The sequence below is a fragment of the Felis catus genome, chromosome A3, assembly GCF_018350175.1.
Source record: "Felis catus isolate Fca126 chromosome A3, F.catus_Fca126_mat1.0, whole genome shotgun sequence".
Taxonomy (NCBI): Eukaryota; Metazoa; Chordata; class Mammalia; order Carnivora; family Felidae; genus Felis; species Felis catus.
The window spans coordinates 69,991,312-70,005,445 of NC_058370.1; the positions used below are offsets into that span (position 1 = coordinate 69,991,312).

General features: G+C 32.6%; 1 protein-coding gene across 26 annotated transcripts in view; it reads right to left on the reverse strand.

The window, feature by feature from the left end:
* Positions 1-14,134, reverse strand: part of NRXN1 (neurexin 1) — a 1,127,382-nt gene that overhangs the window by 1,015,355 nt on the left and 97,893 nt on the right. For 14 of the 26 annotated variants that reach the window (XM_045054203.1, XM_045054200.1, XM_045054198.1 and 11 more), the window contains exons 2-4: positions 10,161-10,178; positions 6,880-6,909; positions 6,093-6,104 (exon numbers count right to left, since the gene is read on the reverse strand). The exons of 5 other annotated variants lie outside the window; for them this stretch is intronic. In XM_045054203.1, coding sequence (XP_044910138.1) covers positions 6,093-6,104; positions 6,880-6,909; positions 10,161-10,178 — 60 coding nt within the window. The remainder of the gene's footprint in view (positions 1-6,092; positions 6,105-6,879; positions 6,910-10,160; positions 10,179-14,134) is intronic. 7 more of the 26 variants (XM_019827180.3, XM_045054202.1, XM_019827176.3 and 4 more) reach the window with 2 other exon arrangements.

Consider the following 14,134-nt stretch of genomic DNA (forward strand, 5'->3'; position numbering starts at 1 on the left):
TTTCCACACAACACCCAGTGCTCATCTTATACCATTTATTTTAGTTCAAAGTCTGTACAGTGTGTTGTCTATCATAATAAGCAATACCTCCTAGCATTCCTTAAAAGAGTGTCATTTTTTTTTAGATGATCTGTAATGTCCTTCCCTGCTCCAAAATTCTAGGATTCTATTTAAAGATTCAGATTTCTTTAGTAAATGAGCTAAGCGTTCTGCGAAATTACAATTTTCTTTAAAACCACTGGCCAACATAATTAAGAAAAAGATATTCCCTCTTACCAGCTTAAATGTATTGATGTTTTTTAAAAATTTTTTCTAATGTTTATTCATTTTTGAGAGACAGAGAGAGTGGGGGTGGGGCAGAGACAGAAAGAGACACACAGAATCCAAAGCAGGCTCCAAGCTCCAAGCAGCCATCACAGAGCCCGATGTGGGGCTCGAACTTAAGAACCATGAGATCGTGACCTGAGCTGAAGATGGACGCTCAAATGACTGAGCCACCCAGGCACTCCTGATGTTGGTCTTTAAGCAAAATATAGATCAATGAAAAATACATTTTAAAATGGACAGACAAAAATTATTTTGGAAAAGGAAGCATCATTTTAAAGTCCAGTATGCCATGATTTAAACTTTTTTGCTATTTTTGATCTATTTCAGTAAAGCACATCTAAATTTATATTTACACTACCTCATTCTTAAAAATATTAGACTGTGGAGAGTCCTTTCTGTATTCTTCTCAGAGGATAAATTAATCTACTACAAGTCGAATAAAATCCTTGTTTAGTTTATTAGTTATTCAGTGTTGCCACTGTTTACAGAATATATGAAGACATGGGAAATATGTCACCACAGAGCCAGACTGCAGAGATTGGAAGGAGCTGGGACCTTTATTAGTAATAACTATAATGACAAAATTGATTCACAGCAAGAGATAATACATAAATATTTACTTTTCAAGTAATTTCTCTTGATTATACCCAGAAGTGATAGGCATGTAGGCCAAAGAAGAACTGAAAAATACCATGTTCTAAATAGTTACATAGCCTTTTATGTATGTCATATTGATGAAGATATTTATAAAGATGACGAAGATATTAATGTCTGATTTATAAAATGAAATTCTAGTCTTTCCATGTTCTATAACTGTGAATGAGGAGCATCCCCTGGTACTGCAACAGTAAAAGTAATAACAAATAATTCAAGATAAGTTATTGCTTAGTTTGCATACGCACCAAACATAGGCATTTCAATGTGGTAAAATTCTGTCAACATTCACAAATGCTTCTGAATAATGAATACTTAATATTATAAAGCTAAATGAGGAAATGTGATATAAAAGCATACAGAAGAAGAGCAATATGGTATTTTCAAAATCAAACTAGTTCCACATCAAAAACCACAGTGAAATATATTAAAAGTTATAAAACAAATATGCATCGTGATGTTAGTTATTTGAAGCTGGGTACTTCATATACAAATTGGTTATACAGCAATGCAAGGGTTGAAAGATGGTTACAAAAATCATAGAAACAAAGAGAAATGAATAAAAAACATGAAATGATTTTTCTTCTAAATATTAATAATATCAAATATATTTTAAGAGTAAATATAATGCTAGTTGTGGTGTGACATCGCAGATAAAATTTTAAATATGTAATCTTTGTTATTGTTAATTGTAGTGGAATCAAGCATATCTAGTTACTGATACAAGTCATTTTGAGAAAAATCTGTTTTAATTTTTTAATAAATTATTTTAAGATCTTCACTTTCACTAATACAATCGAGTTTAGGCATTTTTACAATAATTATATACCTGACAGTTGTATTTATAATACCTTGGCCTTCTGGCAACATGAGAAACCTGGATAATCAAACAATACATGTTCATTTGAAATGGTCAAATGGACATTCACTTTGCAAATATGCTGTAGAGTTTATGAATGCAGGAACAGCAAATATGCTCATATCACAAGATAAGACATAAACTTTGGTTCTTTTCAAAGCTTACAATCCAAACCCAATCTAAACAGGTCTTATGGTACATCACAGTTGATACAGTGAGATAGAAAACAACAACAACAACAGCAAAAAAAAACAAACAAAAAACCTCATGGGAACCACATCAGATAGCATAACATCAGATTTAAATTTCAGGAACATTTCTGTGCCTGTCATTGTATGAATAGTGAAAGCTACAAGATAAAATCTGATCATTTACCACTGTGACCACAAATTATATTAAAAGTCTTGAAAACCCTTAAATACAAAGATACATGGACTTCATTTTCTTACAGACCCACTGCAGTGCATATGCCAAGGCATATTAAAGTGATATTGGAATGATGCCTTACTAGACAGAAAAGGATATGAATGACAGGAAACAAAAGAAAGTTGAGAGAGAACATTCCATGTAATTTGTTGCTACAATTTTTTTAGTTATTTTCATACATTTCCTCTTCCTTTTCCACCCTCTACTTTGTCCACTCCAAACCCTCCATGTCCTCCTCCACACCTACGTCTTCCAATGTGTGCCCAGCAGTCCCCCACCTCACATACACACACTTAAGTCACAAAAATGGTAAATTCAAGATACAACAAGGAAAGTATTCTGTAAATACAATGTTTAAAAAGAAAGACAAGTCTCTGCCCTCACGGAGCTTACATTCTACTAGGAAAAGTTGACATTAAATATAAATATATAATCACCCATATAAATATTACCACTAAAATCATTGTTATAAAGGAAAATACAAGCATCCAAAGTACCAAAATGAATTTTTAACTTATGCTTATGAGCTATTAACCAGTCATAATGGCTGGATTTGCAGTGTAACTTACATTTTTGGCATTTTCTGATTTAAATGGTCATTCATTTCTCTCAGACAACTGTTAGAGTAAAATATAAGTAAATAAAGTAATTACTGAAATGAAGTGACCAGTTAAACAACCATGGGAAAACAAAAACAAAAACAAAAAAAAATAACTAAATTCCCAGGTAAATAGACAAACCTGAATTCTAAATACAATGGAGAAGAAAGTTAGCACTGTCAATGGTCCTAATGATACCAATGACAAATTTCAAGCCTAAAAAAGAAAGCAAACACAATTTCACAAAAACCACTTGAATCTATTTAGCAACGAACAGCAGAAGTAAGGTTGGTTCTGGATAATACCTATCCCTAGGTATCCCAAAGAAAGCTATGATTCATTGAAAAAAAAGGTTACTCCTAACTATCCAGGTAAAGGTGACATGTCCTTCTTCAGAAAACATGAAAACAAATCCAAATAATTAACTCTAAAGTGTGAAGCAGAATAACCAAATGAAGTTATGAGGCAAGATGGCATATGGGAAGAGTGAAAATGCTTCCCATTATGATTCTACCAGCATACAGCAATGATCTTTAGCATGTCTCTTTAACATGACTTAGTTGTTCTTGTCATGTACAAATTATAAGGTATTTTGCAGTTTCCAAACTCTGAAAAATCAATAATTAAGGAGTATGAAAAGATCCACACCACCTATGTAAGGACACATCACAAAATGATATCAGTGCTTACCTCCAGGAAGAAGACTGAGGAGGATGAAGAATGTTCTCTTTAGATAAGTTACTTTTTTCTTTTAAGGAATGACCTTCATCTATCATTGGGGATTTAAAATTTTAGAAAATATTTAAGAACTCAAATAGAAAAAAAAAATGATAATAATAACGTTCCTGAATCCAATTTTGCCTCTGGATTCAAAAAAAGGAAATACTTTGATGCACAGATGTTTCATTCCAGAGTCCCTTGAATTCACTACTGGTAAAGAGGAAAGTAGTATCAAAAAATTCTTCAGAATTATGTTGTATGGAAAGATTTAGGAAGTGTTAATTTACAATGCAAATCAGTTATTTCAGACTAGAAAGGTTCAACAACTATTTCATGCACAACTAGGATTTAACTTGACATAGGAACCTACAATGTAAAACTTCTAAAATTTTTTGACTCCTTCAACATGTGGCACAGGACAAGGAGAGCTACGTCAGAGAGCCCCTGATTCATGCTATCTTTATGTTTTTTGAATGCCCACATTTTTTTCCACTCTCATGGTACTTGCATTCTGTCATTTATACTAACTTGTCCACATGTCTTCATTTCCCTACTACATTGACACACTTTGAATGTGGATGTCACGTCATAGTCAAGATTGTATTTTTGCTCAGAAGGCAGATTTGTTGAATTGATTTGCAATTAAAGGACTTACAAATCATGTTTCTCATTTATATATATATATATCTAATTAACCAACATGTAAATGTTACCACTCTGATTTGCAAAATACTCAAATCCATCTGAAAATCTTCTTTCCCTATTTAACATCAAAAAGAATCCTGGTCCCATTAACAGAAGAAAAATGTAAATGAAAAACCAAATTCCTGTGCTCTGTAGTTTTGTGCTGATTAAGGAATACTACTTGATGAAAAATAGTGAAGTAGAAATATATTTGACCCATATGTCAACAGAAAACACTTAAGACTGACATACTAAAACTAAATGAAGTGACACTTAACATTGATGACATCAAAACAAATATCAGCTGAATATAAATATGAATTATTCTATAGGTAGAGTTAAATGGTTATAGAATTATAAAATTATTTTTGAGTTAATTTTTTACAACATCATGTTTATATATATATATGCATATTTAGAATATTTATTACATGTGTATATACATTCATAGATACAAACACATATGCATATACTGCACTCAGTCAGTAAAATAAAGTAGAAATACAGTTCCCTCTACGCCATCCTGAGTACTCTAATAAGGAACATGGTGTGGAATGCCCACTAAGAAAGGGAAGTAGATGGGAATTTGACCAAAAAACTTTAGAAAGTGTCCCAAATGGTACATAACATTTCTAAAACAATTGATACATACTGTCATTTGTGTAGTTGCTGGAAGGCTTAAAATAAGATTAAATTATATTATTGGAAATGGTTGACCAAAACACAAACTACAATAGCATATGATCTCTTTATTGGCTCAAAATACCCAAGCAACATTTGTTTTGAAAGCTTTAATTTATACATTTAAAACTTTGCTATTATTTCTTACTTATTGCCTGGCTCATGTTCAGGTGCTTTTCAAGCAGAAAAGTTTCCCTGCTAGATGACACAATGTAAGGGTGAAGAACTGCGAGCTTCCGTCCCAATTCACCAGATTAACATTCAGAGCACAAGAAAACTCAGAGAATTTAAGGATAAGACAAATCCCTGCATTTAAAATAACAAAAAACAAAACCCACAAAAAACAAAAAAAAACTACAGACCAAGGGCACATTCACTAACACATAGTTCAAATGATTAGCTTAAAGGCTATGATACATATTTACCACAGCTACAGATCACCTACTTATATTTAATGGCAACACTAAACACACGGTCGATGGTTCCAAATGGCAAAGTAAGCATGCTTTTCAATCTGGCATCAGTGCTGTCAAGGAGCACACATGCCTGACTTACCAAGTGATGCAGAAATGTATACCTGCATGGTAACGTTCTTAAAACAAAGTTAGTATGTGCAAAAGAAAGAACAGGTTTGTCTTGTTTCCTTGGCTTTTTCACGGTACTACCTTTCCAGGTTCTTATGGAATTAATGTGTATATATGACATCTAGCAGGCAAAGAGGTGATGATCACACAGCACTACACTTCAATGCTGCACATGCTTACACTTACATCCCAATGCAAAATGGTTGGGGCAGGTGTGCTCCTGAGCTCAATGTTTGAAGATGACATATTTATGGTAACTACACTCATCATTTAACTACCATTAAGTGATACTGCAAAAAATTACACTGAAATCTGAAGTTAATTTCTAAATATACTAATTATATAGGCAGCTGACATGATAAAACACTCTAAAGAGCAAAAAAAAAAAAAGGCAACATTTTGATGGAGTTTTCTTACCTTAAATTCACAAAATATTAGCACTCATACCTACCTCCCAGTGCCCACTACTAATACAAAAAGATCTAAATACACTTGCATAACTTACACACACTATAATTCATATAGATGATATTAAGAAGAAATAAAATAATGTAATACCTTTACTTTTACCTATGGATTTGATGAAATGGTTCCAAGAAGAAAGGGTTTCCATACAAAGAGAATAGAGAGAGAAACAACAGTAAGAATTATGAATATATGTAAATGTAGTACTCTTTGAAAATTAAACAAGACAAGAAAGCATAAAAAAGGGTCTGAAAATACATGGAGATATAATCAGTATTTGTTAAGAAATCTGCCCTTTTTAAAAGGAAATACATGCAAGGAAACTGAAAAGTCCATGCTCTCTTTTAAAAGATTACACAAAAAAGAAGATACACAATGACTATACTATAGGTAGAAAAAGTATTGATTCTGTGAAACACTATACTCAGCATTCTAAAAGCCAGAAGCCAAAGATGTCTGGATGTTCCCAAACTGCCATGCATGGGTGAAAAATGGACTCTTTCTGGTACAGTAGATTAAACTGAATATACTTTTTCAGATATTAACTTCTGATGGTTCTCGGTTTTTCTTAACTATAGCTACCCTTAACTGCATATGCTTACAAATGTATGCAAAGTCTCAATCACAAATTCTTATGTCTCATTTATTTGCAGATATTATAGTGCAAAGAATGAAGGAAAATAAAAGTCAAAGGAGCAAACCAAAATCAAACTAACAAATAAAGGGGAAAAACATATGAAAAAATGTGAACAAAAGTTATGTATTTAATTTGCAGCCAGATAATTTGCAAGCATTTGCCCATCCTTTGCAGTGATGGTTTAAAGCAGCTACAGAACAAGAAAACACTGAAAGCAGAGTGGAAAAGGAACAGAGCCCATACCTTGGTCGCCCATCATCAGGTGCGCCAGACCTTGAAGGGAAACAAGAGCACAGTCAGCAATAAACAAGGGAGCATGGGAAGTCAGGGTTGTCACGGTGACAAAAATGTTCAGTGACAGACATCTTGTTTCCTATGAGACATGTCTGTATCACAGAGGCAAATCAAAAAGCATTCTTTCAACCCCTGGTTGGAATGCTTTGGGGCAAAGAGTTAATAGTACTGTAATTTAAACACTGGCATATGCTGCCCTGTGTATTTCTTCAATGTATCAGTTGGAACAATGAAGAGCATGACTTAAAATCCAACCAATCATCCCTTAAATATTGCATCTGTCCTTCATGCCCTTTGATGATACTGCCACCACAGGGCTTGTTATAAAATTATATTTTTTAAAACCCAAAGGAATATCTGAAACATGGGCTGGGTCTGATCTTTTTCCCCTCATCAAAAAATGAGAAGTTTTATAATTAAATTAAAAAAGTCCTTAGTCACACTGAAATGATAATGCAGAAATGTCTCCTTGTCTGACACATGTAGCAATTGACTAAGCTTGTTCAAATACAAAAATAGATTATTAAACATGCAGCTGTAAAGTCAGAATTTACTACAGAATGTTTTTAGGAAACAACGGATCAGCTTTAAATAGGCTCAAGAAATTTCCCATGGAGGACAAAATTATTTAGTCTTTCACCTAAACATTACCTAAATAGTGAACCATAAGTTGATATATATATATACATATATATATATATATATATATATATATATATATATATATAATACATATTAAGTTTTATGTTTTTATATAAATACTAATTTCATCAGGGAAGTTTTCTAAAATAATACTGAATTCCCTTTATTTAAATACTTATTATCTGTTACTTGACAACTGACTTCAGATTGAAGTTCACTCCTCTACTAAATACTGCTAATGTTCTTAAAACAAACAAACAAACAAACAAACAACAACAACAACAAAAACTCTTTCACTATCCAAGAAGGTATTTTTTACTGAGAAGCATTAATTCCTAGTTCTTCATTCCATATTCAGCAACAAAGCTTCTCCTCAATCCATGTCTATTTCAAGAACATGGGAAAATGTTACAGCAATATAGTAGTACATACAGCAATTTCAATAAAATTTATATTTCCTAGTATTATTTAAAATATATTTGAGACTTTATTGAGCTACATTATACATTACTTGCACCAATACTGAAATAATGTGCATTATTTCCTTAAAATTTTAGGAGTATTTAAACATTCCTGTGGGGCAGTACATTTACAAATCAACATATAGTCAAAATATAAACACAATTTAACATAGAAGTTTAATGCTTCTGTAGTATAGCCTCTTTTTGTATTTTCAAAGTGATTTTAACAAAAACATCACACAGGGAGATTAAAAAGTTTATGATCTGTTGGTGATGATGTGTAGGTTATATATTTTTTCATGTAATTTCACTTTTAAAACTAGTACATGTATTTTCTAAAAAGAGTTAATAATTTTTTGTAGAGGAAATCAGGGATTTATCTCTCTATAAGATCTAACTTTTAGAAAATATATAAGACGCTTCTAATGGTGGTTTTTAATATCTCCTCAGTAAGGATGGAAGTTAGTAAGTCTCAAAAACATCCACATTCCTCATGCTAGACTTTCTTACCTCTAAGGGATCCCCACTAGAGTGCCAAAGTCATGTTATAAATAGGAATGTTACAATTATGATTGAATAGTTTATAGGCTAAACTCTGCAAATCTTGTCAAAATTTTTCATGGGATGCATGTGTGAGGAAAGAGGCATTCAAGCTTATTAGGCTGATTTTAAAGCCCCTGGAATGCAAGTGGATTTAAAAAGAAGGAACAGAAACATAGACTATTTTATAGAATGTTAAGGAAATGCAAAAAAAGTTGAAAAGATACTTAAAAAATCAATCTCAATTAACATGCATCATATACATGACACTGATTTTGAAAGATGTCAGACCTTCAGGGTAATATCCTCCTTATCAAGGCATATTCACATGCTTTTAAAATTATAGTATAGAAAAACAGAAGCCATACAGAGAGCCAACACTTGGAAAAACACTCACTGATGATTACTTTTGAAGTTTTTCTCTATTTTATTCAAATAATGGAATAGAAATGTTCAGCAACTAAACAATTATATTGTTCAGAAAAGTTTCACAAATAATATGCTGAAACCTGCTCCTGACCAACTTAGCATCACCATGAATCGTTCAGACATCAAATCTTGGTGACTTTAACAGCTATTTATCTGTAACCTCAGATGGGAAGTCTTTTTCTAAGAAATCTGTCATTCTGTAAAAATGTTCATTATTCTTACAGAATGGCTCTATTTCAGAATATCGCAGCAAAATGAAATACGTTAAACACTTCTGAAATATATACGCTAGTTCAATGTTTCTGCAAGAACTGTTATGCTGTGATTATGTAAGCTGACAGAACATCACCATCCCTTACACAATTACCTAGTTAGCACTCTTATCCTTGAGAGATTTCTTAGGCAGTACACTGACATACATTTAAGTTCTTTAAAGATCAGAATGTTGAAATATGTTTTAGTTTGTTGGATTTGATAGGAAAAAAGTATAACTTTCTCAAAGTTCCTTGATAGAGATAATTTCAAAAAAAAAATCTTTAATGACTATGGTACTTTTATTTAACAAACACAGAATATGACAAACATACTTACCAGTAATCACGTTGGAGTGTTGTATACTTTCATTTCCAATGGCCAGTGGTTTATTTTTTTAATCTAAGTTTATGCCTCTTACTTAGAGTTAATGCTTTATTCTCTGTTTTTATATAAATCAAATCATTTGAAATTAAACCAATGAGCTTGGGGTGATGAAATGCTAAACATTTCCAAAAGAAAATAAATCATTTTGATCAAGAAAAAAAAATGGAGACCAGATCATGCACTGAACTCTGAAACTGCAAAGAAATACTTTCTCATTTAAAACAAAAGAAGCAGGATTGTATCATTTTTTTCCATACAGAACACTGCAATAAGCATTCTAAGGTTTATATGGCGTGCTGGAATCCATCAAGGGATGGAGTTAAGGCTGAAGGAGTTTCATATACTTAGGGACTGACGGGGCTGAGGGTGTGTGTTCTATATGAAAAGTGATACACAATCCAGAAATCAACAAATGCTCAGAAATAAGTTCAACTTACCGTCTAAATTCGAGATGTACTCTATTAATACTATGAAATAAAAGGCAAATGAGAGTTGGAAAATAAAGTAGAAAGCACCCACCTTCCACATTGTTGTCTTCTGAAAGCACATGACAAGGAGGGAGAGAAAAGGAAAAACATTCATTAAGCAGCATGCAGACTGGACCTTTGCCTTTGCATGTCTTCCTCATGCAAGGCATCAAACACATCATGCAAGTGCTCCATCGCTACCGTTCAAAGGGGAAAACAAAATCATGGGAAGCAGGTTCCCTCCTATTGGCAGCATTTTAAGAATGTGAGACAAAATTTCGGTAAACTGTCATGTCCTGAGCAAGGAATTTTAAAAAGTCTTTCACTGTCCTGTGCTAAGCAAACATTCTTACATGTCACTGATGTGGTTGTTCTAGGCAATTATTTTTAAAGCCTTATTATTATTATTATTATTATTATTGTTATTGTTATTTTTTTACAATTCCAAAAGATTATATTCCTAAATCTGATCTGGACTTGGATAAAATAAAGCCCACAGCCAAGAGCCATGAAATTTCACTTAAAGACACCCCAGTTCTACATCCATGTACCATCATTGCCTTTAAGTATTTCTAATACTTTTTTTTCCATAAACACAAATAAACCTATGTAACTAAAATTTATAATTTGGTTTATTTACAGTGTGCTAATAGTTCGTTACAAATAATGGTAGTTTACTGAATTTGTTAAAAAGTTATCTTTTAAATCCATTAACTAGAAGAAGTAATCACTGCAAGAGAAGTGATGTTGTTTTATCCATTTGGGGGCTGTCCATTACGGAAAATTTATTATGGTTTATTCAGTTTGTACTTCTGTTTAGGGTATAAGTATGAAAATTGTTATTATAATGACAATATTTGCTAAACTTTCTTTTATATTTCCATATAGTTGACATATTTACATATCCTCATATATTTACATGTATTTCCATATGTGTATATATATATATGTATATACAGATAGATACTCATACACATATATGTGTACACAAGCAGATTTTGCATGTATTTCCTACACATAATCAATGCAAGTGCATGGGATTTGAACTATTTCCAGTAACTACTAAAAAATTCAAGTACACAGGGCTCAAAAATGATACACAGGGATCAGCATACAGTAAGAAATGGAAGAGAAATCTGTCTTCCAGTAATAGGGCAACAGACAGGTTTTAGTATTTATCACAATGCTTTCAATAATAAAATATATCCACGTTTACATTTCTAGTCTTATTCTTTTACTTAATTAAATAGAATCTTAAAAGTGGTTATTTGACCAAAAGTGTTTAGGAAGAACAAAACAACAGCAAGAGTAGGAACTGGGAGAAAAATAACTTATAAATGTACCATTTCAAAAGGTTAAACAAATAACTCTTTTTAATTGTTAAAATTATTAATGGATTAAAAGTCATCAATTTTGTTTAAAATATATCAACTGGAAACTGAAATATCAACATAGGCACTTTTAGGGATATGGTCTTAACAAATATAATAGAAGAATGCTAGTGGATAAATGTGTACAATAGCATCTATTTGCCAGAGTTTATTTTAAAAGAAATAACAAAAAAAAAGACTGAAATATTTGGTATGTGATATTCATTTCCTGATTGGTTTTGGTTTCTAATCTACTAAATAAGAAACTAGACTGAATTTGCTACTTTTCAATGGCAACTTTGACATGACATGGACACAAATATTAAAGATTTATTTTAGGGGAACCTGGGTGACTCAGTCAATTGAATGTCTGACTTCGGCTCAGGTCGTGATCTCACGGATTGTGAGTTCACGCCCCACATCCAGCTCACTGCTGTCATTCAGCATAGAGCCTGCTTTGGATCCTCTGTACCCCTCTATCTGCCCTTACCAGACACGTGATCTCCCCCAAATAAATAAATATTTAAATAAATAAATAAATAAATATTTTGCTATATTATATGAGATATCATACAAGATACAGATTTTTTAATGTTTAAGATATACTTTCGTTTTATATTAACTGTCCTCTGAAATTTTACTCCCCATTTAAGTTGTGTTTTTATTTTTTTAAGTAAGATTTTTTAGTATAGAGGGTAAAACAACAAAATCAGGGAATTTAGAGGAGAGGCAACTGCCAAAAAAATCCACCAATTACTATGGTACTACTTAATTTCTATAAACAGAGACTGGCATATGGTTTTAAGTAGCACAGTCTCAGGAAAAGGGTTTTGTTTTGTTCTTGGTAAAGTGCTGCATGAAAATCTAATAGTAAAAGGAAAATGAAAACCAAATTAAAACAGGCCTAGGATTGACACCAAATTTATAAATGTGCTAAGTAAGATACTAGGAAAGGAAGCTGTGGTAATAAAATCAAGGTCATTGATTCAGATCCCCTGCAAGTGAGTTCTTTCCTTTCACCGTTAACTAAAACACGGGGCCACGGATGGCGCCATTGATCTTGACCTGCCATCCAGCATGTTTCTGAGTTTTTATTCATAAAGAGAACCAGCTTAACTAATGGGACCCCCACTATGCAAATCCAAGGCATGTCCAACGTGTAAACAAATCCTAACTTGACCAAATTCAGAAAAATGTCCTGTCTCAGAAGACTCAGATAAAAAAAAAAAAAATCAAAGTACTAGAGTAAATGAAGAGATAATATATTAACTCCTATATTTAAAAAAAAAAATAGAATAAGAAGAAAAGGAAGAAAAGTGGCTTGGAACAAACTTCACTGAATTTCAGACTCAATCACATAATCAAAAAAAATGTTCTCTTTATTTGTATCATTCTATTCTACCCTTTTGGTATCTATTTTTTGGCTTTAGTTGATTTAAACTCTGGTAACCTACAGATGATCCCTACATTACTTCAGAATCTGGACATAATTGTAAATGGTGGCAGCTCTCCCATTTACAATAATTTGCCAGATGTTTTTCCTTTTCTCTTTCCCTTCGACTTGGTTTTTGGACTGCAAGAATATCAAGTTTAAAAAGGACAGTTTTCCTCATCACATCAACTCTTGCTTTCTCTTTGTAGATTCTTTTGCAATCAAATAGTATTTTGACTTTTAACAGCAACAGAGACAGGGGCAAAAATTGGCAAGCCACAGTATAAAGTTAAAGAAGTACATTTTGCTTTAGTGTTAAGGTAGAAAGCAGTCCATCCAGCCTTACCTGTGGACATTGTCAAGTTAGGGCAAAGCTCTTGGCTTGCAGAATACCCTGGCTTCTTAATTCTGCTCACCTAATAGTGCTGTGTACATGAAGTGAGTCTTAGTAATCAACTTTACTATGATGACCCTGCCACCTCTAAAGATCACACTGATTTTTTTCTTTTGATTGTGAAAATGAGGAATAAAATCATGAACAAGATACCTTAAATTTTCTTTTTCTTTCAGATAAGATATGCCTCCCTCACAAAAATGGGAATAGGCACCAGAACATCAGTTATGTTATGAATAATTTGTGTGCTGTTGACATGACGAGAAGCTGCAGACTGTTAAACTGTATGTTTTTGAATTACTTCAAAAGAGCATCTCCAGGAAAAAAAATTTCCTTTGGCCTCCCAGCTTATAAGAATCCAAGGACAGGAAGTTTAACTTATCATGAGGTTTTTTTTGCACATAATTTTACATACTTCTAGGAAAAGAAAAATGAGCAAGAAAACAAATGTATTTGTTTCAATGTAAAGAAAATCAGGAATTTCATGATGACCAGGAGATAAAATTGATATAAAATATCACCAGTAACTCCCTTTTGTACAATCAGTATTTAAGGTTAGCAATATGAAAGCTTCATCTAAATCTACAAGCAAGAGTCCGCTTATTTGTTACATTTTAAGTTTAAAATTGGCTGAAAGAAATCTGTCACCACTTGGGCATTCCTTCTCTGTTTTGGCTTCCTTCCTTCTCTGCTAGTTGCCAACGACCAGCTCCCTTTATTTTCTGTGGCTCCTTCTCTCCTTCATCAAAACTCCCTTTACTGCAGGTTAACCTGCCATCCAGATCTAGCCATCCAAATGGGGTATATAGTAAAAAAGCGGTGGTGGTCAT